This window comes from Bubalus bubalis, chromosome 2, assembly GCF_019923935.1.
Source record: "Bubalus bubalis isolate 160015118507 breed Murrah chromosome 2, NDDB_SH_1, whole genome shotgun sequence".
NCBI classification, from domain to species: domain Eukaryota; kingdom Metazoa; phylum Chordata; class Mammalia; order Artiodactyla; family Bovidae; genus Bubalus; species Bubalus bubalis.
In genome coordinates this window covers 136,536,397-136,562,835 of record NC_059158.1, presented here as the reverse complement: position 1 = coordinate 136,562,835, position 26,439 = coordinate 136,536,397, and the positions used below count along the sequence as shown (strand labels likewise).

Genomic DNA, 26,439 nt, shown 5'->3' with positions numbered 1-26,439 from the left:
TGTGTTTGTTAGCCATCTGGATGTCTTCTTTGGAGAAATGTCTATTTAGTTCTTTGGCCCATTTTTTGATTGGGTCATTTATTTTTCTGGAGTTGAGCTGTAGGAGTTGCTTGTATATTCTTGAGATTAGTTGTTTGTCAGTTGCTTCATTTGCTATTATCTTCTCCCATTCTGAAGGCTGTCTTTTCACCTTGCTAATAGTTTCCTTTGATGTGCAGAAGCTTTTAAGGTTAATTAGGTCCCATTTGTTTATTTTTGCTTTTATTTCCAATATTCTGGGAGGTGGGTCATAGAGGATCCTGCTGTGATGTATGTCAGAGAGTGTTTTGCCTATGTTCTCCTCTAGGAGTTTTATAGTTTCTGGTCTTATGTTGAGATCTTTAATCCATTTTGAGTTTATTTTTGTGTATGGTGTTAGAAAGTGTTCTAGTTTCATTCTTTTACAAGTGGTTGACCAGAGTTCCCAGCACCACTTGTTAAAGAGATTGTCTTTAATCCATTGTATATTCTTGCCTCCTTTGTCGAAGATAAGGTGTCCATATGTGCGTGGATTTATCTCTGGGCTTTCTATTTTGTTCCATTGATCTATATTTCTGTCTTTGTGCCAGTACCATACTGTCTTGATAACTGTGGCTTTGTAGTAGAGCCTGAAGTCAGGTAGGTTGATTCCTCCAGTTCCATTCTTCTTTCTCAAGATCGCTTTGGCTATTCGAGGTTTTTTGTTTTTCCATACAAATTGTGAAATTATTTGTTCTAGCTCTGTGAAGAATGCTGTTGGTAGCTTGATAGGGATTGCATTGAATCTATAGATTGCTTTGGGTAGTATACTCATTTTCACTACATTGATTCTTCCAATCCATGAACATAGTATATTTCTCCATCTGTTAGTGTCCTCTTTGATTTCTTTCACCAGTGTTTTATAGTTTTCTATATATAGGTCTTTAGATTCTTTAGGTAGATATATTCCTAAGTATTTTATTCTTTCCGTTGCAATGGTGAATGGAATTGTTTCCTTAATTTCTCTTTCTGTTTTCTCATTATTAGTGTATAGGAATGCAAGGGATTTCTGTGTGTTGATTTTATATCCTGCAACTTTACTATAGTCATTGATTAGTTCTAGTAATTTTCTGGTGGAGTCTTTAGGGTTTTCTATGTAGAGGATCATGTCATCTGCAAACAGTGAGAGCTTTACTTCTTCTTTTCCAATTTGGATTCCTTTGATTTCTTTTTCTGCTCTGATTGCTGTGGCCAAAACTTCCAAAACTATGTTGAATAGTAATGGTGAAAGTGGGCACCCTTGTCTTGTTCCTGACTTTAGAGGAAATGCTTTCAATTTTTCACCATTGAGGATAATGTTTGCTGTGGGTTTGTCATATATAGCTTTGATTATGTTGAGGTATGTTCCTTCTATTCCTGCTTTCTGGAGAGTTTTTATCATAAATGGATGTTGAATTTTGTCAAAGGCTTTCTCTGCATCTATTGAGATAATCATATGGTTTTTATTTTTCAATTTGTTGATGTGGTGTATTACGTTGATTGATTTGCGGATATTGAAGAATCCTTGCATCTGAGAGAGTCAGTTCCCAGGCAAGTTGATAGGGAGTCTAGGGGTCCCCCGGGAGAGAGGGGTCTGGAATTCTCAAGGAGGAAGAAAGGACAAACTTTTTTGTCTTTCTCTACATTCCTTAGGATTATATAACAATAATGTATCCTGCCTAAGGACAGTCTTTGGATTCAACCTTTTGTTATCTTAAAATGTTAATTATGGGAGTAGACCTGGTCTTTACAAGGATGTATCTTGCCTGAGGACAGTGTTACCTTAAGATGTAAATTATGGGAGTGGGTCTGATGAGGTCTTTGCAACCTCCAGACATTCTTTGGCTTATATAACTTCATTGTTAACACTAGCAAGGGGGTGCTCTTTCTGCCCCCTTCTGATGTCTATGTCAGAAGCTTTCTCTATCTCCTTTATACTTTAATAAAACTTTATTACACAAAAGCTCTGAGCAATCAAGCCTTGTCTCTGGCCCCGGATTGAATTCTTCTCCTCCGGGAGCCAAGAATCCTGGTGTATTCGCGTGATCCAACAACAACCTTTCATCTTGGGGGCTCGTCCGGGATCCTTCAGGACAAGGTAAGGAAGCTTGGAGCTTTAGTTCTTTGTTCTCTTAGCGAACACGTTTTCTGCTGTGCTTTACTAACTCTACCGTGTGCTTGTGTGAATGAATGGCAGGCCCTGCGTGAAGCAAGTAAGGGGCCCTGCTCTGCGGTTCCACAGTGATCTCATACGGCTTATGGCAGAAACCTGTCGGGCCGTTGTACCAACCTGCCAATGCCAAGAGGCACCCAGTGTCTCCTTTGGGAACCGACCAGAAATGGGCAAAGCGTGTGGACCGAACTCTCCTTTCTCGGTCAAACTTTTCGGTCTCTTTGACCATTTCATAACTCCTTGAAAATCAGGAGTACTAACCTAATCTATCGGATCATAGACTTTCAAGAGACTTGTGATCTATATTGTTACTGTATACTGTGGCTTAGGTCCCAAACTTGGATTGGTATTCATGAAAGCGCCTAGCCTCGCTAGGAATCGAAAGTTCGGAAGCTAGATGGAGCTCTAGCCCCCAGAACATCTCTGAGGTTAAAGGTTACGCAGATTGGGACTGCGATGGGTAACGCCGGCTCTTAGTGGATCAGAGGAGGCTGTTATACTGGTGTGGTGATGCTTGGAAAGAACATCTCAGTTTTATGTTCGCGTCGGTCTTATTGTAGTCAGGAAATGCTCAGGGTCGTGCACAGGCACTCAGGTGACGAATGTTTCCCACAGCGGTTTTAGCTTGGGAGGCATTCCGGAAGGTTACTCTGATTCACCCCGGGTGACTTCAGAGGCAAGCAAGGTTAAGGGTGAAGAGCTGGACGTCAAGTAGGGATGCTATCAAGTCTACCCCTGGTACATCCCCACTCCATCTCGGTGGTAGAACCGGGAGGGACGAGTACGGCGCCTGCGTCGGTAAGGGACAGACTAAGTCCGACCAGGAAGGAAAAGCTTTTGGTGTAACGTCTGTCTACACCGCCATCTAGAGCAGGGAGGGACGCCTCCGGTAGAAAAATGGCGCTGGTCGCTTTTTTTCTCTCTTACAGATGGGAGCTAACAATTCCAGCCTCACTCCTTTGAACTGTGTCCGAAAAACTGGGATAGATTTGATCCCCAGGGCTTAAAGAAGACACACCTGGTCTTCCTATGTGATACTGCATGGCCACGGTATCCATTGGAGGACGGCGAACGGTGGCCGGTTGGAGGGTCTCTTAAGTATAATACTGTTCTACAATTAGACCGGTTCTGTAAGGAACAAGGGAAATGGGTAGAAGTAGCATATGTGTTGCCCTTTTACTCTCTGCGAAATATGCCAGACTTATGTCCTAAGGGTATAGATTTGGGCGTGAAACCTTCAGCTCCCTCCTGTCCTCTTACTTTGCCCCCGTGCTGGGGACTCCAAACTGGGATTCAAACTGCCCACATGGAGGTCCAAACATCTCCTGTCTCAGTACGACCTCAGACTACTCTGGTTTCAGTAAAAACTCAGACCATCGAAGTAAGAGATGAGATGGAGGACAGGAGACAGAGAGAAGGGGAAAAACAGGTTTCTCCAATCTATCCCTGGGATCATATGCGCAGAGCAGCCAGAGAGACTGAGGAACAGCCACACAAGCTGTTGCCTCTTGATGAAACACCCACCGGGAGAAATAATCAGTCTGTGAGAGTTAATAAGCCTTTCTCTTATCAAGAAATACAAAGAATCAAGGAGGATCTGGGAGACTATTTAGAGGACCCAGAAAAATATATTAGAGCTTTTAAAGGTGTTACTCTGCTTTATGACCTCACTTGGAAGGATGTGATGTATATCTTGGGACAAATGCTGACTCCCGGGTCAAAGACTCGAGTTCTGGGAAAAGCGGTTGCTTATGGAGATGAATGGCTTGGTAATGAATCAGTAGGGAAGAGGGAGAACGAGATAGCGGCCCTCCCCACTGGGAATCAGGCGGTCCCAACTATAGAACCAGACTGGGACTACAACACAGCTAAAGGAAGATGGGATCAGAGTCATTTTGTTAGATATATTCTTGAAGGACTTAGGCAGGCATGTTCTAAGCCTTTAAACTATGGCAAATTGGGAGATATAGAACAGGAGGAAAAAGAAGCTCCTGGTAAATTCCTAGATAGACTGAGAGAAGGCCTTCGCAGATTCACTGAGATTGATCCCGAAAGTGAAGAGGGAAAAGTGATCTTAAAGGATAGATTTCTCACTCAGTCGGCTCCAGATATCCGCCGTAAGCTATTAAAACAGGCGTATGGACCAAATCAGTCTTTAGATACTCTGTTACAACTGGCTCAGACAGTCTATTATGGTAGGGAATATGAGGAAAAGAAAGAAAGGCAAAAAAAGACAAAAGAAAAGGCGGAAGCCTTCGCCATGGCTATGAAAAACGTTCTTAAACAGCCTGAGAAAAATGCCCAGAGGGGCCCAGGTGGAAAGGGATGGGCTTGCTATTACTGTGGAAAGGAGGGGCACCTCAAGCGGGATTGCCCTCAGGCATCTAAGCCGCCCCCAGCTCCATGTCCGGTCTGCAAAGGACCACAATGGAAGAGAGACTGCCCCCAGAGGCGTAGGTCTCCCTGGTCGGACTCTCAAGACAATCAGGACTGAAGGTGCCCGGGGGTCCCCACACAAGCTCCCGTCCTAATTACACCTGGGGAACCCCGGGTATTAATAATTGTGGGGGGGCCAATCCGTCGATTTCCTTTTAGATACTGGGGCAACTTATTCTGTGCTTACTGAAGCCCCTGGCCCACTTTCTTCCCCATCCGCTTCCATAATGGGACTGTCTGGACGAGCCAAAAGGTATTATTTCAGTTATTCTTTATCTTGCAACTGGGATTCTGTGCTGTTTTCACACGAGTTTCTGATTGTGCCAGAATCTCCCTCACCCCTTTTGGGAAGGGATATACTGAACAAGGTCCATGCCTCTGTTTTTATGAATATGGAGCCCTCCCTTTCTCTCCCTTTAGTTGAACAAAATGTAAATCCTAGAGTATGGGCGGATGGAAAATCTGTGGGTCGAGCTCAAAATGCTATTCCTGTAGTTGTTAAGCTCAAAGACCCGCACGTATTTCCACATAAGAAGCAGTATCCACTGAAACCTGAAGTTAAGGAAGGGTTAAAACCCATCATTGAAAATTTAAAGGAACAGGGACTATTAATTTCCTGTAACAGTCCTTGCAACACTCCTATTTTGGGTATAAAGAAATCGAATGGTAAATGGAGACTAGTTCAAGATTTACGAATAATAAATGAGGCTGTAGTTCCTTTACACCCCGTAGTGCCTAATCCTTATACTCTATTGTCTGAAATTCCTGAACGGGCCAAATATTTCTCAGTAATTGATTTAAAAGATGCCTTCTATTCAGTACCTTTGGCGGAAGAAAGTCAATTCCTATTTGCCTTTGAAGACCCTACGCAGCCAGCTTCTCAATTAACCTGGACAGTTTTGCCCCAGGGATTTCGTGACAGTCCTCACTTATTCGGACAAAGTTTGTCACGAGATCTACAAAACTTTAATAGCTCTGAAACAGTGGTGTTACAATATGTAGATGATATTTTGCTCTGTGCTGAGACAGAGGAAGCTTGTTCGCGAGCCTCTGAAGATTTCTTAAACTTTCTGGCGGACTGTGGTTACAAGGCATCAAGAGAAAAGGCTCAGCTTTGTCAACAATCGGTTAGATATCTGGGCCTAATCATATCAGAAGCAGGCCCAAACCGACAAACTGGTTTGGTCTCCAGAAACTCAAAAGGCTTTTAAGGTTCTTCAGACTGCTCTCCTGCAAGCTCCAGCTCTGAGCTTGCCCACAGGGTCAGAATTTAATTTGTTTGTCACTGAAAGAAAAGGTGTGGCATTGGGAGTTTTGACACAACCCCGAGGGCCTCACCAGCAACCTGTAGCTTATCTAAGCAGAGAATTAGATGTAGTGTCACGTGGGTGGCCCCACTGCCTAAGAGTAATTGGGGCAGCGGCTTTATTAGCACCTGAAGCTTTAAAAATAATTAATGGACGAAACCTTACTGTACTGACTTCTCATGATGTGAGTGGAATCTTAAATTCTAAGGTTAATATTTGGATGACAGACAGTAGGCTTCTTAAGTATCAGTCATTGTTGTTAGAAGGACCAGTAACTAAGCTTAAAGTTTGTGGAAATTTAAATCCTGCCACTTTCCTTCCTAAGAAGGAAAATGAAACACCTGATTACGATTGTTCTCAATTCCTAACTTTAAACTATACAGCTCGGGAGGATCTAACGGATACCCCATTAGACAATCCTGACATGGAAATATTTACAGATGGCAGTTCTTTTGATCAGGATGGAAAGCGTAAAGCAGGTTATGCAGTGGTGACTGCTGAACAGGTTTTGGAAGCAAAATCTCTCCCCCAGGGAACCAGTGCTCAGTTGGCGGAGCTTGTGGCTCTGACCTGAGCTCTAGAGTTAAGCAAAGGGCAGCGGATGGGCCTGATAACCTATGTGAGCTTACTTCTGCTGACTCCAAATATCCTGAGTCTGCTGTTGGATCCTCAAGACAATGTCTTCCTGTCCTGGGCTCACTCCTAGGCTGCATTCCACAATCGGTCTAACTGCTGGGTCTGTGGAGCGCTCCCTTCTTCGTCAGTGGAAGGCTTCCCGTGGTGGACATCCCCACTTCAAGGAAAAGACTTTCTCCAAGTCTGTGAATACCTTCGACAACAATCACATGCAATGCCTCTTCTTCATCTGATGATGTCTACCAACCCTAAAATGGACTGGTGCAACACTTTGCACTTTAACTATGGACATAATGTGACTTTTAATTATGATTCTGAATGTTGTGTTTTTGCTGTTTGCTCCCTGCATCTGTAATTGTATAACTGGATTTGTTTCTAGCAGCATGAAAGCTTTTAAGTTACAAATGGTTGCTCAAACTCCTGCTACTGCTGTAGCTTCCTCCAGCTACTATTTGGGGCCCCTGGATCAGATATCCTCAATATGAGGATTAGGAGAATATGTTGCCTCACCAATTTAGGAACAACGCCCCTTGTCAGCTCGGAAGTAGTTATGGAACGAGAACGACGCCCCTTTTCCCTAGGCAACATAATTCTCCTAAAAGAAAAGGGGGGAATGAGAGAGTCAGTTCCCAGGCAAGTTGATAGGGAGTCTAGGGGTCCCCCGGGAGAGAGGGGTCTGGAATTCTCAAGGAGGAAGAAAGGACAAACTTTTTTGTCTTTCTCTACATTCCTTAGGATTATATAACAATAATGTATCCTGCCTAAGGACAGTCTTTGGATTCAACCTTTTGTTATCTTAAAATGTTAATTATGGGAGTAGATCTGGTCTTTACAAGGATGTATCTTGCCTGAGGACAGTGTTACCTTAAGATGTAAATTATGGGAGTGGGTCTGATGAGGTCTTTGCAACCTCCAGACATTCTTTGGCTTATATAACTTCATTGTTAACACTAGCAAGGGGGTGCTCTTTCTGCCCCCTTCTGATGTCTATGTCAGAAGCTTTCTCTATCTCCTTTATACTTTAATAAAACTTTATTACACAAAAGCTCTGAGTAATCAAGCCTTGTCTCTGGCCCCGGATTGAATTCTTCTCCTCCGGGAGCCAAGAATCCTGGTGTATTCGCGTGATCCAACAACAACCTTTCACATCCCTGGGATAAAGCCCACTTGGTCATGGTGTATGATCTTTTTAATGTGTTGTTGGATTCTGATTGCTAGAATTTTGTTAAGGATTTTTGCATCTATGTTCATCAGTGATATTGGCCTGTAGTTTTCTTTTTTTGTGGGATCTTTGTCAGGTTTTGGTATTAGGGTGATGGTGGCCTCATAGAATGAGTTTGGAAGTTTACCATCCTCTGCAATTTTCTGGAAGAGTTTGAGCAGGATAGGTGTTAGCTCTTCTCTAAATTTTTGGTAGAATTCAGCTGTGAAGCCGTCTGGACCTGGGCTTTTGTTTGCTGGAAGATTTTTTATTACAGTTTCAATTTCCGTGCTTGTGATGGGTCTGTTAAGATTTTCTATTTCTTCCTGATCGAGTTTTGGAAAGTTGTACTTTTCTAAGAATTTGTCCATTTCTTCCTCGTTGTCCATTTTATTGGCATATAATTGTTGATAGTAGTCTCTTATGATCCTTTGTATTTCTGTGTTGTCTGTTGTGATCTCTCCATTTTCATTTCTAATTTTATTGATTTGATTTTTCTCCCTTTGTTTCTTGATGAGTCTGGTAATGGTTTGTCAATTTTATTTATCCTTTCAAAGAACCAGCTTTTGGTTTTGTTGATTTTTGCTATGGTCTCTTTTGTTTCTTTTGCATTTATTTCTGCTCTAATTTTTAAGATTTCTTTCCTTCTACTAACCCTGGGGTTCTTCATTTCTTCCTTTTCTAGTTGCTTTAGGTGTAGAGTTAGGTTATTTATTTGACTTTTTTCTTGTTTCTTGAGGTGTGCCTGTATTGCTATGAACTTTCCCCTTAGGACTGCTTTTACCGTGTCCCACAGGTTTTGGGTTGTTGTGTTTTCATTTTCATTCGTTTCTATGCAAATTTTGATTTCTTTTTTGATTTCTTCTGTGATTTGTTGGTTATTCAGCAGCGTGTTGTTCAGCCTCCATATGTTGGATTTTTTAATAGTTTTTCTCCTGTAATTGAGATCTAATCTTACTGCATTGTGGTCAGAAAAGATGCTTGGAATGATTTCTATTTTTTTGAATTTACCAAGGCTAGCTTTATGGCCCAGGATGTGATCTATCCTGGAGAAGGTTCCATGTGCGCTTGAGAAGAAGGTGAAATTCATTGTTTTGGGATGAAATGTCCTATAGATATCAATTAGGTCTAACTGGTCTATTGTATCGTTTAAAGTTTGTGTTTCCTTGTTAATTTTCTGTTTAGTTGATCTATCCATAGGTGTGAGTGGGGTATTAAAGTCTCCCACTATTATTGTGTTATTGTTAATTTCTTCTTTCATACTTGTTAGCATTTGTCTTACATACTGTGGTGCTCCCGTGTTGGGTGCATATATATTTATAATTGTTATATCTTCTTCTTGGATTGATCCTTTGATCATTATGTAGTGACCATCTTTGTCTCTTTTCACAGTCTTTGTTTTAAAGTCTATTTTATCTGATATGAGTATTGCTACTCCTGCTTTCTTTTGGTCCCTATTCGCATGGAAAATCTTTTTCCAGCCCTTCACTTTCAGTCTGTATGTGTCCCCTGTTTTGAGGTGGGTCTCTTGTAGACAACATATGCAGGGGTCTTGTTTTTGTATCCATTCAGCCAGTCTTTGTCTTTTGGTTGGAGCATTCAACCCATTTACGTTTAAGGTAATTACTGATAAGTATGACCCCATTGCCATTTACTTTATTGTTTTGGGTTCGAATTTATACACAATTTTTGTGTTTCCTGTCTAGAGAATATCCTTTAGTATTTGTTGGAGAGCTGGTTTGGTGGTGCAGAATTCTCTCAGCTTTTGCTTGTCTGAAAAGCTTTTGATTTCTCCTTCATACTTGAATGAGATCCTTGCTGGGTACAATAATCTGGGCTGTAGGTTATTTTCTTTCATCATTTTAAGTATGTCTTGCCATTCCCTCCTGGCTTGAAGAGTTTCTATTGAAAGATCAGCTGTTATCCTTATGGGAATTCCCTTGTGTGTTATTTGTTGTTTTTCCCTTGCTGCTTTTAATATTTGTTCTTTGTGTTTGATCTTTGTTAATTTGATTAATATGTGTCTTGGGGTGTTTCGCCTTGGGTTTATCCTGTTTGGGACTCTCTGGGTTTCTTGGACTTGGGTGATTATTTCCTTCCCCATTTTAGGGAAGTTTTCAACTATTATCTCCTCAAGTATTTTCTCATGGTCTTTCTTTTTGTCTTCTTCTTCTGGGATCCCTATGATTCGAATGTTGTAGCGTTTAATATTGTCCTGGAGGTCTCTGAGATTGTCCTCATTTCTTTTAATTCGTTTTTCTTTTATCCTCTCTGATTCATTTATTTCTACCATTCTATCTTCTAATTCACTAATCCTATCTTCTGCCTCTGTTATTCTACTATTTGTTGCCTCCAGAGTGTTTTTAATTTCACTTATTGCATTATTCATTATATATTGACTCTTTTTTATTTCTTCTAAGTCCTTGTTAAACCTTTCTTGCATCTTCTCAATCCTTGCCTCCAGGCTATTTATCTGTGATTCCATTTTAATTTCAAGATTTTGGATCAATTTCACTATCATTATTCGGAATTCTTTATCAGGTAGATTCCCTATCTCTTCCTCTTTTGTTTGGTTTGGTGGGCATTTATCCTGTTCCTTTATCTGCTGGCTATTCCTCTGTCTCTTCATCTTGTTTAAATTGCTGAGTTTGGGGTGTCCTTTCTGTATTCTGGCAGTTTGTGGAGTTCTCTTTATTGTGGCGTTTCCTCGCTGTGTGTGGGTTTGTACAGGTGGCTTGTCAAGGTTTCCTGGTTAGGGAAGCTTGTGTCGATGTTCTGGTGGATGGAGCTGTATTTCTTCTCTCTGGAGTGTAATGAAATGTCCAGTAATGAGTTATGAGATGTCTATGGTTTTGGGGTGACTTTGGGCAGCCTGTATCTTGAAGCTCAGGGCTGTGTTCCTTTGTTGCTGGAGAATTTGCTTGTTATGACTTTCCCTGGAACTTGTTGGCCCTTGTGTGGTGCTTGGTTTCAGTGTCGGTATGGAGGCATTTGATGAGCTCCTGTCAATTAATGTTCCTTGGAGTCAGGAGTTCCCTGGAGTCAGGGTTTGGACTTAAGCCTCCTACTTCCAGTTATCGGTCTTAATTTTACAGTAGTTTCAAAACTTCTCCTTCTATACAGCACCACTGATAAAACATCTACGTTAAAGATGAAAAGTTTCTCTACTGTGAGGGTCACTCAGAGAGGTTCACAGCGTTACATGGAGAAGAGAAGAGGGAGGAGGGAGTTAGAGGTGACCCAAATGAGATGAGGTGGAATCCATAGTGGAGAGAGTGGGCTAGCCAGTAGTCACTTCCTTATGTGCACTCCACAACTGGACCACTCAGAGATGTTCACAGAGTTATACAGGGAAGAGAAGAAGGAGGCAGGAGACAGAGGTGGCCAGAAGGATAAAAGGGGGAAATGAAAAGGAGGGAGACAGATCCAGCCAGTAATCAGTTCCTTAAGTGTTCTCCACCGTCTGGAACACACAGAAATTCACAGAGTTGGGTAGAGTAGAGAGGGGTTAGGGAGGAGATACAGGTGACCTGGTGGAGTAAATGGAGAGTCCAAAGGGAGAGAGAGCAGTCAAGCCAGTAATCTCGTACACTAGTGAAAAATGGGTCCTGAAGATTGGGTTCTTAAAGGTATAAAATTGGTAACAAATACATAAAAACAAAAATTAGAAATCTAGAGTAGAGTTTGGAATTTCAAAAATGCGATGTTAATGAAAAGAAGAAGGAAAAGAAAGAGAGAGAAAACGAACAAAGAAAAACAAACAAGGTCGTGAAAGTAATAAAGAAACTACAGGTACAAAATTGATAACTAATACCAAAAAGCAAAAATTAAAAATCTAGAGTAGAGTTTGGAATTTCAAAAATACAACGTTAAAAAAAAAAAAAAAGAAGAAGAAGAAGAAGAAAAATAAAGAGAGAAAACAAACAAACCAACAAAAACAATGTCGCAAAAATTATAAAGAAAATACAGGTACAAAATTGATATCAAATACCAAAAAGCATAAATTAAAAATCTTGAGTAGAGTTTGGAATTGCAGATATACGATGTTATATAAAAGAAGAAGAGAAAGAAACAGAGGAAAAAAAAAAGTCACAGAAATTATGAAAAAAACTATAGGTACAAAATTGATAACATATATCAAAAGACTAAAATTAAAAATCTAGAGTAGAGTTTGGAATTTCAAAAATACAATGTTAAAGAAAAGAAGAAAAAGAAAAAAGAAAAGAAAAAAAAAACCACAGTCAAAAAATTATAAAATATATATATGAAGTTTGCTGAAGAAGAAAAAAAAAAAAAAATAGGGTCTTTTTTTTTTTTTTTTTTTTTTTTGCAAAGTAATAGTTATAAAAGTGAAAATTAAAGGACAATAGAGGACTTAAAAAAAATTTTTTTTAATTAAAAAAAAAAGATAGAAAGATTGATCGTAAAAATAGTAAAAATATATCTAGGTCTTTCTCTGGTTTTGTTGTGAGTATTGTGGGTTCAGTTCATTTTTGGCAGTTCCTTAGTCCGACTTATATTTCTCAAGATCTATAGGCCCCTTCCTATGTAATCCGTAGTAACCACAGGGTTTTAACCTATGGCCTGTAGCTTCCAAGGCGTTTCCCTCTGTTATAGCTTCTTCTGTTTGCTGGTCTCTTCAGTGTCTGGTTCCCGCCCTGACACAAAGGGGACGGTTGAGGACACTATTTTTTTTTTTTTTTTTTAAATTTTATTTAGGCTCACTTGTTCAGCCGCGCTGTGGTGAGGGAGGGAGGGATGCTGCAAACAGATAACACTGGTGTGCGCTCGCAGTGCCTCAGCCACACTGGGTCTGCCCCCGCTCACGGCGCGTGTAGCCTCCCTGCCCACACTGCTTGGGCTCTAGGTTGTTCCGCCGGGAACAATCAGAGGCCGGCCCTGGGCTGAGCTCCCAGGTCCAAGCCGCTCAGGTTCAGGCACTCGGGTAGTCCTCAGAGGCGCAGACTCGGTTGGGCCTGCGTTTTGTGCTCTTCCCAGATCCGAGCAGCTCAGGTGATGAGGTGTTTGGCGGGCGCCAGTGCTGCGACTTATCGCCTCCCCGCCACTCGGTTATCTGGGTGTAAAACCGGCGCACCTTCTCAGGCAGCTGTTGACCGTCCAGACCCCCAAGAAGTTTTAGTTAGCAAAGAAGCCTGCTTACAGTTTTATAGATAGTGTCTCTCTGGGGCTGCAATTGCCCCCTTCCGGCTCTGGCTGCCTGTCACCGGAGGGGGAAGGTCTGCAGCCGACTATCTCTGTTCAGTCCTTTGTTCTGTGCGCGGGCCTGGCGTTGTCTTAGGTTAGGGCTGGCTTTTCGCGTGGTAGATATCCCACAGTCTGGTTTGCTAGCCCAAATTATTTCGCTCAGATAGCGCTCAAGACGTTCGGCCGGATTCTTACTCTAAGGGACACAGCCCGCGCCGCACTTCCCTGCCCAGCCCCCGCTTGCTAATGCCGTGTGCAGGCGTCTGCGCTGCTTCTCCGCTGGGGGAGTTACCGTAGGGCTCACAATCCGCGATTTTTAATTGTTTATTTATTTTTTTTTTCCCCTCCCTTTTATGTTGCCCTCTGTGCTTCCAAAGCTCGGCACAGATTCGGCAGTGAGAGGGTTTCCTGGTGTTTGGAAACTTCTCTCTTTTTAAGACTCCCTTCCCGGGACGGAACTCCGTTCCTCCCTCTTTTGTCTCTTTTTTTGTCTTTTATATTTTTTCCTACCTCCTTTCGAAGAGTTGGGCTGCTTTTCTGGGTGCCTGATGTCCTCTGCCGGCATTCAGAAGTTGTTTTATGGAATTTACTCGACGTTTAAATGCTCTTTTGATGAATTTGTGGGGGAGAAAGTGTTCTCCCCGTCCTACTCCTCCGCCATCTTGGCTCCTCCCCCCCTTGATTGCTTTTGAACGTCAATTAACAGTGCTGGATTTTTCAAGGATGGGATTATGTTCTAATTTATTTTGCATCAGGCACATAGTAGGTGGTCCACTAATACTGGTCAAATAGGAGGTGAGTTCACAAGTTATGACTCTTCCCTGGTGGCTCAGACGGTAAAGCATCTGCATACAATGCCTACCATGTGGGAGACCCGAGTTCAATCCGTCGGTCCGGAAGATCTCCTGGAGAAGGAAATGGCACCCCACTCCAGTACTCTTGCCTGGAAAATCCTATGGATGGTGGAACCTGGTAGGCTACAGTCCGTGGGGTCGCAAAGAGTCGGACACGACTGAGCGACTTCACTTTATCACAAGTTATAGAGGATTTCTTTTCTTTGCACTGAAGGATTGAAAATGACAGACCACAAAAAGAGAGAGACCCTGGGAAAAATTACAGCAAATTAGCTGGGAAGTGAACATATAAAGGGAAACTGTGGTGATGCAGATGTTTTGTAAACTGTTTAATAACGTGAGCAAACAAGAAACACGGTTCTGTATGAAGTGGGACTGCTAAGTCTTGCCTGGTTGAGCAACTCTAGCTCTCCTATAGGAACTGCCCTACGACGCCCTACGCTACATGACCGGCGAGTGCAATTATGGCGGCCGCGTGACTGACGACTGGGACCGGCGCACGCTGCGCAGTATCCTAAACAAATTCTTCAACCCGGAATTAGTTCAGAATCCGCACTATAAATTCGACTCCAGTGGCATCTATTTTGCGCCTCCTTCTGGGGATGTAAGTACATATGCTCTTCAAGAAAACTGAAAGCCGTAAGGCATGAAATTCCTCTGATACAGAAAATGGTGAATTTTTTTCCAGTGGCCTTTTTTTTTTTTTAGGTTAACCATTGTGTGTCCTTCAGTCTTACAGGGACAGAGCAAACCCTATGCAAAGATGGAGTTAGTGGTTTCCTGTTTGCTGTAATGTGAGGACTATCAGAAACGTTCCTCACCCAAGGATGTCTTCCTCGGTGACCTGAAATTCTTACTGTGAATTCAGTCCTTTGGGTCAAAAGACATTGGCCCCAATTAAAATGGAAATACACATGAGAAGGGAGTTACAAAATAGTATTAACAGTAATAGTTAATATGTAGATCATGCTTAATTATCTACAAAGCAGTTACATGTAGTTATCTCATTAGAGCATCAAATTAACATTGATGCTATTATTCCTTCTCTTTTACAAGTAAGAAAGTAAGTTCACTAAACTTAAATGACTTGCCCAAGATCCCAAAGGTAGGAAGGGACAGAGCATCACATCTGCTTCACAAGACCAAGGTTGTCGGCTCCTATTTTTTCCAGTCCTGTCTAACAGATGCATTTGCCTTCAGATTATCACAAGTAGACTTCTGGGGACTGCCAGTATAATTAAATTGGTTCTCATTTTATTCCCAGAAGTCAAAAGGGCACATATTAAAAGTTAAACACACAGCCACAGGCAACAAAGGCACATACCTTGACTCCACATCCACTTGGAAGAGTTCTAGCTGAGGGCAGACACTGAGAGAGAGGAAGAGAAACACCAGTACCAGAGTCCAGGTCACAGATTGGGTGGGGCAAGTCAACACAGGGAGTCATGGTAACAGGATTTCCAGTGATGAATTGGAAAGTAAGAAGATGGCAAGATAAAGTCAGGTTGTGTAATTAGCCCCATATTGAAAAATCATCAATGACCAATTGCCCCACCTCACTGTATGTATATGTGTATATATATTTGTATATGTATATATATGAATGTGTATAATTATACATATCCTTCCATGATTATACATATCTTCCCTCTTGGCTCAGATGGTAAAGAATCTGCCCGCAATGAGGGAGACCTGAGTTCAATCCCTGGGTTGGGAAGTTCCCCTGGAGGAGGGCATGACAACCCAGTCCAGTATTCTTGCATAGAGAATCCCCTTGGACAGAGTAGCATGGCAGGCTACAGTCCACGGGGTTGCAAAGAGTTGGACATGACTGAGCGACTAAGTGCATATGAGCATCAAGAGAAGTATGGAATCTTTTTTAAAAAATCTTTTTATTTTATATTGGAGTATGGCTGATTGACAATGTTGTGATAGTTTCAGGTGGACAATAAAGGGACTCAGTCACACATGTACATGTATCCATTCTCCTCCAAACTCCCCTCCCATCCAGGGTACCACATAGCATTGAGCAGAGTTCCCTGTGCTCTAAAGAAAAGTATGGATCCCTAGGTTGGGAAGATCCCCTGGAGAAGGAAATGGCTACCCACTCCAGTATTCTGGCCTACAGAAATCTATGGACAGAGGAGCATGGCAAACTACAGTCCATAGGGTCTCAAAAGAGTCAGACACGACTGAGCAACTAACACTTTTAACACTCATGGAATCTTGTTGGAAGTTTATGTAAATATAAAATATGTGTGCATGAGTATAAAAGATTTATATTAATGGTGGTTATCTCATGATAAAATCTCAGATGATTTTTACTTTTCTGAATTAAGTGGATTTATCATAATAAGAGTAAACAGAAAAATCAGAGTAAAGCTGTAAAGGAAACTACTGTGGTAAATTAAGAACAGTCATCAGCAAATGCAGCACAGAAAGATTTCTGTGGAAGAAATTTCTAAATGAAGTAGCCACGATATTCCTCTCTCCATTTAAAAATTCATTTCAACTGAGTGGGGCATTTTTTTCCTCTTTCTAAATGTGTCCATATCTTCCCCCGCCCCGCTTTTTTTTAATGCTTTGGGCCTGGATGAAAGAAAATGAAAGCATTCAGTGTCCAGTCTGACAGGCTCATCCACTCAATAACCTGAGTACTGAAAATCACCTCTTTTCAGTGAGCACGTTCTACAGGATAATTGATTTCTAACCTCCTGGCTCCTTGTTATTTATCTTTGCAGCACAACAGCTACATTGAATACACAAAGACACTGCCTCTGACCCCAGCTCCAGAAATCTTTGGGATGAATGCCAATGCCGATATCACTAAAGATCAGTCAGAAACTCAACTGCTGTTCGACAATATTCTTCTCACACAGGTGTGTGATCTGTGCAGCAGCTGGATTTTGAGGCTGGAAAGGATGGTCCCCAAGCAGCATGAGCCCACACGGGAGAGGCCCAGGCACAGAATTACATCTGTTCAAGTGGAGAACCATTTTCAGGAAAAGAAAAAAAAAAAAAACAATACGTACCTTAAAAATAAGTTTAAACATAGAGTAAATGAATGTGTGAGCTTTGTTTTCATCAGGCTTTTGATTTGGAAAGCATATTTGAGTATCATTCTGCTGCCAGCAGTTCTTTGAGTAGCATTATCTCTGAGTATTCTTTGATACCATTCTGCTGCTAGGAATTCCATTTTGCCTCTCTTGGCTTGAATCATGCCCCAGAACATATAATATGTCCTTTATAAATTTCTTAAAGTGGAAGAAGACTTTCAAAGGTGCCTGGAAGCAGTTTGATGCCAGAATTCATCTAGAATTTTCCCTATTTAATTTTCTAGTCTCTTACTAATGCAACGTTTTTAATGGCTTATCTTTATCAAATGTTCCAGAACATTTAACCTAGTTTGCATAGTTTTTTTCACATCAATATTTTATCAAATTATATAATATTTAAAATATAATAATAAGTATGAAATGAATTAAAAGATTTAGGAGAACTATTGCCTCTGAGACATGCAACTCTATTGGTGAGAGCATAAATGTAAGGGCACATCAGAAAACGACCTCTTAAGGCACCAGGATTCATTCAGCATGCCATGGCACAGGTTAGTTCATTTGAATGAAAGATGTTTAATCTTACTTGTCTGTTAAGAGATATTCTCTTGTATTGTTTTCTGTTAGAAGATATGCTTGTTTGTTTTAGTTCTGAAAGCAAATTAGTCCAAATGGTGAGTTCCCTTAATGATTGCATGAAATTTTAGTAAGTTAAAGATGATTATTCATCAAGCAAATTATTCCCCTAACTGATTTCAAGCTGATCTTTTTTTATTTTTATGGAATCTCAAAGTAATAATAATAATAATAATAATAATGGTTAATTATTTTATACTTGTATGGGAGCACTGTTCTAAATGGTTTATGCAAAACAGTGTACTGCTTATGACAGCCCTGTGAGGTGAGGTGCTAATTATTCCCATTTTACAGCTAAAAGACTTAGACACAGAAAAATTAAGTAGTTAACTCAAGGTCAGCTAGTACAATTTAAAGCCAGGACGCTGAGCCAAATAGTCTGAATCCCACTAGTTTGGCTCCAGAATCTGTGTTCTAAGCTGTGCGATACTCTTTCTCGATTCTAAAAATGGAATAAACCTCAAAGGCAGATAACCAGAGATGCTAGGGGAACTAAGAACTGGAATGAAAGAAAGAAAGAAAGTTAAAAAACTGGATTGAAAGAAAGAAAATGAAGTTGCTCAGTCACATCTGACTCTTTGTGACCCCATGGACTGTAGCCTCCCAGGTTCCTCCGTCCATGGGATTTTCCAGCAATAATACTGGAGTGGGTTGCCATTTCCTTCTCCAGGGGATCTTCCCAGCCCAGGGATTGAACCCAGGTCTCCTGCACTGCAGGCAGACTTTTTACCATCTGAGATACCAGGTAAGTCCAAGAACCAGACTTCTCTGGTGGCTCAAATGGTGAAGAACCAGATTAGGAGAATGAAATAGTGTGCTATCACTGATGAAAGAGTTCATGGAACTTCTGGCTCTGGTCTGTTGTAAAATAACATCTGCTAATAAGGCAGAAAGGACAAAGACCATATTTTAATGTCCCTTTTATATGTTAATACCACTAAGATCAGTTATTGCTCAAGTATGAAATCATACTCATATACACACAAGAATACGTAGATCTTTAGCAACATTAGTGCATGTAGTATGCAATAGTCTGACAACAGGAGAGTTATAGAGTCTTTGGCTTTTTTTAAACTTGATGGACTGTGCCATATTACAGAATACATAAAGCAGTGGTCTTATTCCAACAGAAAATGACTCAGAATCAAACAAACAAGTTTAAATACACTTGGGGTATTTTCTTAGTATGTGATTAAACAACGTCTTTCAATATTCTCCAGATCAAATTGGCAAATACAAATTAATGTAATGGGTAGGCAGGAGTTCAGTGATTCTACATTGAGTTTACCACAGTTCAGAGGCAACAAGATAGACCAGAACAGCAGAGCAAGGTCATGAGGACAGGACCTTCACATTGTGTATTGAAATAAAATATCTTTTGAAGTGAGAGGAGCTAGTGGGGTTGAGAATGTTACTTTTGCAGAGCTGTCTTACCTATGGTGAACTGCCTGACTTGCTTTTGAATAAGAAAATTGTTTCGACCTAAAATATTGTTAAACTAGAAATGGAAAGGTTGAATTCCATGATGTCTCCTTGAAAATGGATCCCACTTATCTTTATTTGTTTAATAAAAGGAAAACAACTGTTAGAAGATTTCAAATGGTATTTGTGAAAACTCTTAAAAGACGATTAAAAAAGAACCCAAGGTAAATAATTACAAATAACACCCTTTTGCTCTTAATTCTCAGTATCAGTTGGATATTACTTTTAAAACGTATCTCCCCAACTGTGTGATTTTGGTGTGTGAGAAATAGGTATAGGAATGTGTGTTACTAAAATATTTTTCTTACATTTTTGAAGGGTTATAGGCCTAGGATTTATTTTGGGGGGTGGTGGCTGGGGGGTTTGGTGGAGGTGCAGCTCTTGTTGGAAAACAGAAATGTTTTAAATGAGTTTATAGTACATTGTATGCACATCAAAATACAAATAGAAATCAGCATATCATTCTTCAAATGCAACAGAAATAGGTATTTCACTAGTTTTGACCAAATATTCATTACTTTCTTTGTTTTCTGTAATTTGTTTTATATATTTGGTTGTAAACCTAGTACTTTGGGATCGTGGTAAAGGATTACTATATTGGCATAGTTCTCCCCCCCCCTTTTTTTTCTAGCTTGTAATTAATACTAACATTTAATTTTTTATTGCACATTTTTATAGGAAGGTGTTAGGGTACCATTAAAAATATTCATAGAAACTTAAGTAGAAGTTACTGTCAATATGTATGGAATAGATCCAGTATAGAAACTAGAAAATATAAAATCTGAAATAAAACTAAACATAATTTCCTGGGGCTGAAAAAATATGAGATGTATTCATTTATATTCTAATAGTGCGTATTCTCTCTCCATGCACACACACGCACACACACACACACACACATTTATTTTGAGGATTTAAAAGGTTTTCTCAGAAAATATAGATTCATTTATACGGTGCCGCTATAAACATAAGAAATAAAAGTTGAAATGAAATTCCCCTTCCTTGCTTCCAGTGTGAATTACTAAAGTCTGCTCTATCTCTGTACTCTTCCAACTGCTTGGAAGAGCTCATTTAGAGCTTATTTTCTTTGCCCTCTTGGGTTCAAGGAAAAAGCTATATCTCTGCTTTTGGCAACCAGTAGGCACCAGAGTTATTATTAGCAAATATATTTTTGGCAAGCTTTCTCATAGCAAAACCAGATTTCCTCCTTCTGGGCTTTGATGCCCATCATCACTTGACCACCCCACCATGGTGAATGCTTTTGCTCCCTCTGTCCACAGCATCTGCCCTTCCCTCAATTCCTAGAGAGCACAGTGCTTCCTCCAGACCTCCTTTTGCCATTGAACATTGTACATAACCTTCTAACAGTTGTTTTCCTCCTGAAGCTTCATTCCCATGCCTGTTATCATCACTTCAATAAATCCTATGTGGAGAAGAATCATAGATAAAATAACAAAGTAGTACTCATTCTTACAAAATTTACTTTAGGAATTTTCCCATCCAGCAATTCTTAGACCTTTGTGAGCATTTCTGATTCATAGTTTGAACTCTTCCCAGTCTCGTTCGGCAGATGCTGGTGCAAAATCATCGGATGAAGTGGTGGATGAGGTTGCTGGTGACATCTTGGGTAAACTTCCAAACAACTTTGATGTTGAGTCTGCAATGAGGAGATACCCAACCACATACACTCAGAGCATGAACACAGTGCTTGTTCAAGAAATGGGACGGTTCAATAAGTTGCTGCAGACCATAAGAGACTCGTGCATTAACATCCAGAAAGCAATCAAGGTAAGGGCAAGTCCACCAAGAAAAAATTCATTGAAATAAATCGTTCATTTACTCAGCCAGCATGTATTGGGCACAGATTCTGAGAAAGCACCTTTCTTGGTTCTGGGATAGAAAGAAAATCCCTGCCCTTAAAATGTGTATGGAATTCTGGGGCTGGCAGTTAATAAGTGGGTAAGTGAGTATAGAGTATGGTACATAAAGCAGTCATTTGCTGGATGAGATATATGCTCAGAAGGCAGAAAGCATTAAGAGGTAAGAAAAACAAAGCTTCTGCCCTCACTGAGCTTACCTTAGTGAGGGAGACAAACAATTAACAAATAAACTTGCAGTCAATGGTAAATTCTATGGAAAAAAATAAAATGGGATAAGGATGTGGAGGGTGAGAGGTGGGAAACGCAGTCATTTGGAGTCAGGCCATTCTGAAGAGAGGCCTGATGGAAGGGGCAGGCCATGGAATGTCTGGGCAGCGGGTTGAGCCAGCAGGAAGGCCCTGAGAGCAGCAGCCTGGCATGGCTGAGGGGTACCGTGGGGAAGGCTGGCTTGGCTCGAGTGGAGTGAGCACAAGGGAGATGGTAGAACAGAGAGAGGAAGGCACAGGCTCGCGATGGCCTTGTGGCCAAGGTTGGGATCTTCAATTCTATTCTACAGTGTAGAGGCAAAGGGAGGCCTTCAGAGGAATTTAAGCAATAAAGTGAAATGACCTGTTTTGTATTTTTAAAGATTGCTCTGACCTCAGCGGAACAGATTGTAGGGAAACCAGAACATAGGCAGAAGCCAATTATAAGATGGAGGTCTTCCAGCTGAGTTGGTTTCTTGTAGGAGCAGTGGAGGTGGAGGAGAGTGGTTGGATATGAGTTATTGTTGAAAGAGGAGTCTATCTGGCCGGCTGTGGTATGACCTGGCAGGGCTGTTTGGCTAAGTATTCAGTATCTTGTGTTTCTCCTTAACCTGGTTCTCCCTATTTCCTTCCTGCAAAATGAAGGCCTGGCTTTCCACATTCTAGGAGATAAAAGGGGAAAGAGGCCCGAGGGAGCTCGGCAGCCAATATACGTGGATTCACTTAAATCCCAGTTTGGGTATGGGAATTCTGACACCAACTAAGCCTGGTTGGCATTCTTCCCCTCCAAGGGTTTCTTCATTTTCCTTTCCAGGTTTCATTCAAAGTAGGTGATGTGAAGTTTTGTGGGGAAAGACCCAGGAGTCTGTTTTTTAAGGCAGATCTCAACAATCTTCATTTTAGCACCACCTTCTTCTCCTCCCTAGCTAAGGCCATCACTTCCAAATATTTGGAATATCCTAGTTGATTCTCAGCTTTGCCCTCTACCAGTTTAGGATCGAGTTTCTCCTGACAACTAAGTCAGCTACCAACAGTCCCATGTTTTCTAGCTCCCAGTATTGTTTTGCTTCTTCCTGTACCTATAGGCTTATGGGGGTTTTTTGGAGGTGTAGTATTTTTTGTTTTCAGGGGGTGGATTTGGCCATACCACACAGCATACAGGATCTTAGTTTCCCACCAGGGATGGAACCTGTGCCCCCTGCAGTGGAAGCATGGAGTCTTAACCACTAGACCACGAGGAAAGTTCCTAGGCTTGTGCTTTTAAGCAATAGATTCCTTTACTGTTGTTTCAGGGTTTGGAGAATGAGGAAAATGAAATGTGGGTGTTTAATCCATTAAATTTACTCTAAAATTTTCTCCATATGTTAGTTGGAATGATATTGTCAGCTATGGAGAAAACAGAAATGATGGCAACTGGCCCAGTTGCAAGATCACATAGGAATTTTCAAGGGCTTCAGAGTTTTACCATCTGTTAGGATCTTCAATTTTATTCTAAAGTGTAAAGGTAAAGGGAAGTCTTCATTATGCAATGAAGTAAAATGATCTATTTTACATTTCAAAATGGGATAAAATCAATTAGACTTCACAGTTGCAATCCAGGATATTCAACCTTTCAAGGCACTTTGTATCATTTTGCTCATTTTATAGTTATCACTATCCTTTTAAGAAGGCCAGGACAGAGGTATGTTAGTTGTCTATTTAATAGATAAATAAACTAAGTCAAAGTTAGGCTGTGACTTAATAGGCAGTGAGGAGCCAAGTGTTGATTAAGGTCTTCCAAGCTGGGCAGAATGGGTAAAGGTAGTCAAAAGGTACAAACTTCCAGCTACAAAATATGTCCTGGAGTTACAATGTACAGCTCAGTGACTACAGTCAATAATACTGTATTGCATATTTGAAAGTTGTTAAGAGAGTAGATCTTAAAAGTTCTCACCACACAAAAAAATGTAACTATGTACGGTGATGAATGTTAACTAGGCTTATTGTAGTGAACACTTCACAATATACACAAATATTGAATCATCATGTTATACATCTAAAACTAATACTGTATGTCAGTATTATTTATATTTCAATAAAAGAAACTTTCCATTAAAATTTGATTAAAATTAATATTTTTCCAAGAAATAATTCAAAGATTCCATGTCTTGTGAGTCAAAGAAAATACCTTTTATTTCTCCCTTTTTTTTTTTGCTATACTTAACTAATCATAACTGTAAACAAGTTTAATTATAAAATTATTCAAATGCTAGTATACTGTCATGTCAAACAATGGTTAAATGTGTTTCAGGGGCTTGTAGTGATGTCTACAGATCTTGAGGAAGTGGTTAGCAGTATTCTGAATGTCAAGATACCAGGAATGTGGATGGGGAAATCATACCCAAGCCTTAAACCACTTGGGAGCTATGTGAATGACTTCCTTGCAAGACTGAAGTTTTTGCAGGTGAGTTCATCCGAATGCTCATATATTAGGTTTCTTTTGATTTCATTTTCTTCACTAGGATTTGCGACCCCATGTACGGTAGTCTGCCAGGGTCCTCTGTCCATGGGATTCTCCTGGCAGGAATGCTAGAGTGGGTAGCCATTCCAGTTTCCATGGGATCTTCCCGACCCAGGGATCAAAACTGGGTCTCCTGCATTGAAGGTGGATTCTTTACCATCTGAACCATGAGGGAAGCCCATAATGAGCATTATTGTCTAGTTTTTCTGTGTATTCCAAGCATAAATGACCACTACTCAATATCGCATATAGTTTATATAACTGTTGCAGTAAATTGTCAAAATACTAATATTGGAAGTAGAATCTCCGGAAGCTTCTTTAGGAGAGGTGTTCATGTTCATTGAAATTAGAAATTCAAATCAATGACATTTGAAGAGAAAAAGGGACTCTCTGTGTTGATATTTCTACTGAATATTTAGCTTTAAGAGATCCCTACAGTGGAGCATCCTACAAGGCCAGTAGACAAGCTACTAGCAAGGAAAATTATTTCTTCCTTGACAGCATTCTTTCAGGTCATGAAATCACTAGATTGCTATTTCAGCCCAAGTCAGTAATGGGCTAATTGTCTTGGAAATGTAGAGTGGGCAGAAGCCTGCCTCCTAATTACCTGGCAATATTGGTTCTTAACTATGTTCTTATTAACAATTCTATTTGTTAGAAGTATTAATTTCCTAAGTACTATATATAATGCATCAAAAGTTGCCTGTGAGGAAATTTCTCCAGGGATGGACTGACTAAACTCCCTTTCCATAATATAGGCCTTCTGTAGTACTAGACTTGGTACTAAAGAATTAAGACTGTTCTTGAAAAATGAAGACTCTACCTTGGATGCTTATAGGGGAAAGTTCTTCAAATTCACTTCTTCAGACTGACTTCTATAATTTACCACTTAGTCAATAGTCAACTACTTGTTATATGATATGAACAGAATTACCCAGGTATCTTGGTACTTACAAAGATCTCAAGTTCTCACTACCCTGTATCTTCTGGGAGTTTGTTGTACAATATAGTGTCTTCATACATTGGATTCATTGTATTTTAGTGAAGTAGAAGGGAAAACTTCTAAAGGAATATTCTACCGGGTACTATAAACCAGAGAGGAAAAAAGTGAAAAAACATTATCATCTAACCAAACCTTGTAGGAAGATCTTCCTTTATTCAACTAAACATGATCTAGCAGGCAACAATGTATATTAGACACTCACTATTGTAGGGAACTTTTCTGAAAGAATCACTGTGCTGCACTCAGTCATGTCTGACTCTCTGTGACCCAATGGACTGTAGCCCATCAGGCTCCTCTGTCCATGAGATTCTCCCAGCAAGAATACTGGGGTGGGTTGCCATTTCCTCTTCCACGGGATCTTCTGGACCCAGGAATCGAACCTATGACCCCTACATCTCCTGCATCGGCAGGTGGATTCTTTACCACTAGCACTGCCTGGGAAGCCCAAAACAATCGGCATGTATAAAACAGTCATTTGTATCTGCATTCATATCATTGCACAAGCTGGTGCAATGGATACGAAATTGATGCCAGAACACATGCTGAATATGCTGGCTGTTTTTCAAACTTTGAGAGTATGGCTTTTTATTCCTCCAAGTGTTAGCTTATTAGTTTACTAGAAAATAACAGGGGGGAGTGTTTGGGGCAAATTTTATTAAGCAGTGTTGTATTCAAAGTTGAAAGGCTCTAGCGTCTGGACACTTGTGCTTTGATACCACAGCAATGGTACGAGGTCGGGCCTCCTCCAGTATTCTGGCTTTCTGGCTTCTTCTTCACACAAGCTTTCCTGACTGGTGCCCAGCAAAACTATGCCAGGAAACACACCATCCCCATTGATCTTCTTGGGTTTGACTATGAAGTAATGGAAGACAAAGAATACAAGCATGCTCCAGAAGATGGTAAGTGGCAGCAGTGGAATGAGTTGGCTTATATCTTGACACTGAACAAAAACATCACCTTCTTGCTTAATTTTCTCAGCTGTTAAAAAGGCAGAATGAGCAAAAGAGCAAGAATAAGAAAAAAATGGGGATGAAATGAATCTGAATAAAGAGTATATGTCCCTTGCATTGTTTTAGTTTTACACTTTGTAATTCTGAAGTTATTTCTAAAAAAATGTGTTGGCTAGAAAGTAATCATCAAATTAACAATACATGGGATAATCAGCCATAATCTTCTTTTTATGGCTTGTTGTTTTAATTGATATACAGTTGATTTCCCATGTTCTGTTCATTTCTGCTGTATAGCAAAATGATTCAGTTACACATATTATATGTATATATAATATATACATGTTTTATAAATATATATATATATACACACACATCCTTTTATATTCTTTTCCATTATGATTTATCATAGGATACTGAATATAGCTTTCTGTGTTACGCAATAGGATTTTGTTGTTTATACTTTCCATATATAATAGCTTACATCTGCTAACCCCAAACTCCCATTCCACCCCTTCCCCAACTCCTTCCTCCTTTGCAATCACAAGTCTGTTCTCTATGAGTCTGTTTCTGTTTCATAGATAGATTCATTAGTGTCATATTTTTAGATTCCACATATAAGTGATATCATACGGTATTTGTCTTTCTGACTTCATTTAGTATGACAACTCCAGGTCCATCATGTTGTAAATGGCATTATTTCATTTTTAGTGGTTGTGTATATGTACCATGTCTTCTTTATTCATCGATGTACTGATGAACTTTCAGGTTGCTTCCATGTCTTGGCTATTGTAAACAGTATTGAAGCGGACGCTGGAGTGCATGTATCCTTTTAAACCATG

The 26,439-nt window shown here is 40.3% G+C and overlaps 1 protein-coding gene across 1 annotated transcript in view; it reads left to right on the top strand.

Annotated features, from left to right (window-relative positions):
* DNAH7 (dynein axonemal heavy chain 7) overlaps positions 1-26,439 on the top strand; it is a 271,936-nt gene that overhangs the window by 239,981 nt on the left and 5,516 nt on the right. The window contains exons 59-63 of the mRNA XM_006078127.4: positions 14,267-14,452; positions 16,590-16,727; positions 20,580-20,810; positions 23,438-23,590; positions 25,372-25,549. Of these exons, the coding sequence (XP_006078189.4) occupies positions 14,267-14,452; positions 16,590-16,727; positions 20,580-20,810; positions 23,438-23,590; positions 25,372-25,549 (886 nt within the window). The remainder of the gene's footprint in view (positions 1-14,266; positions 14,453-16,589; positions 16,728-20,579; positions 20,811-23,437; positions 23,591-25,371; positions 25,550-26,439) is intronic.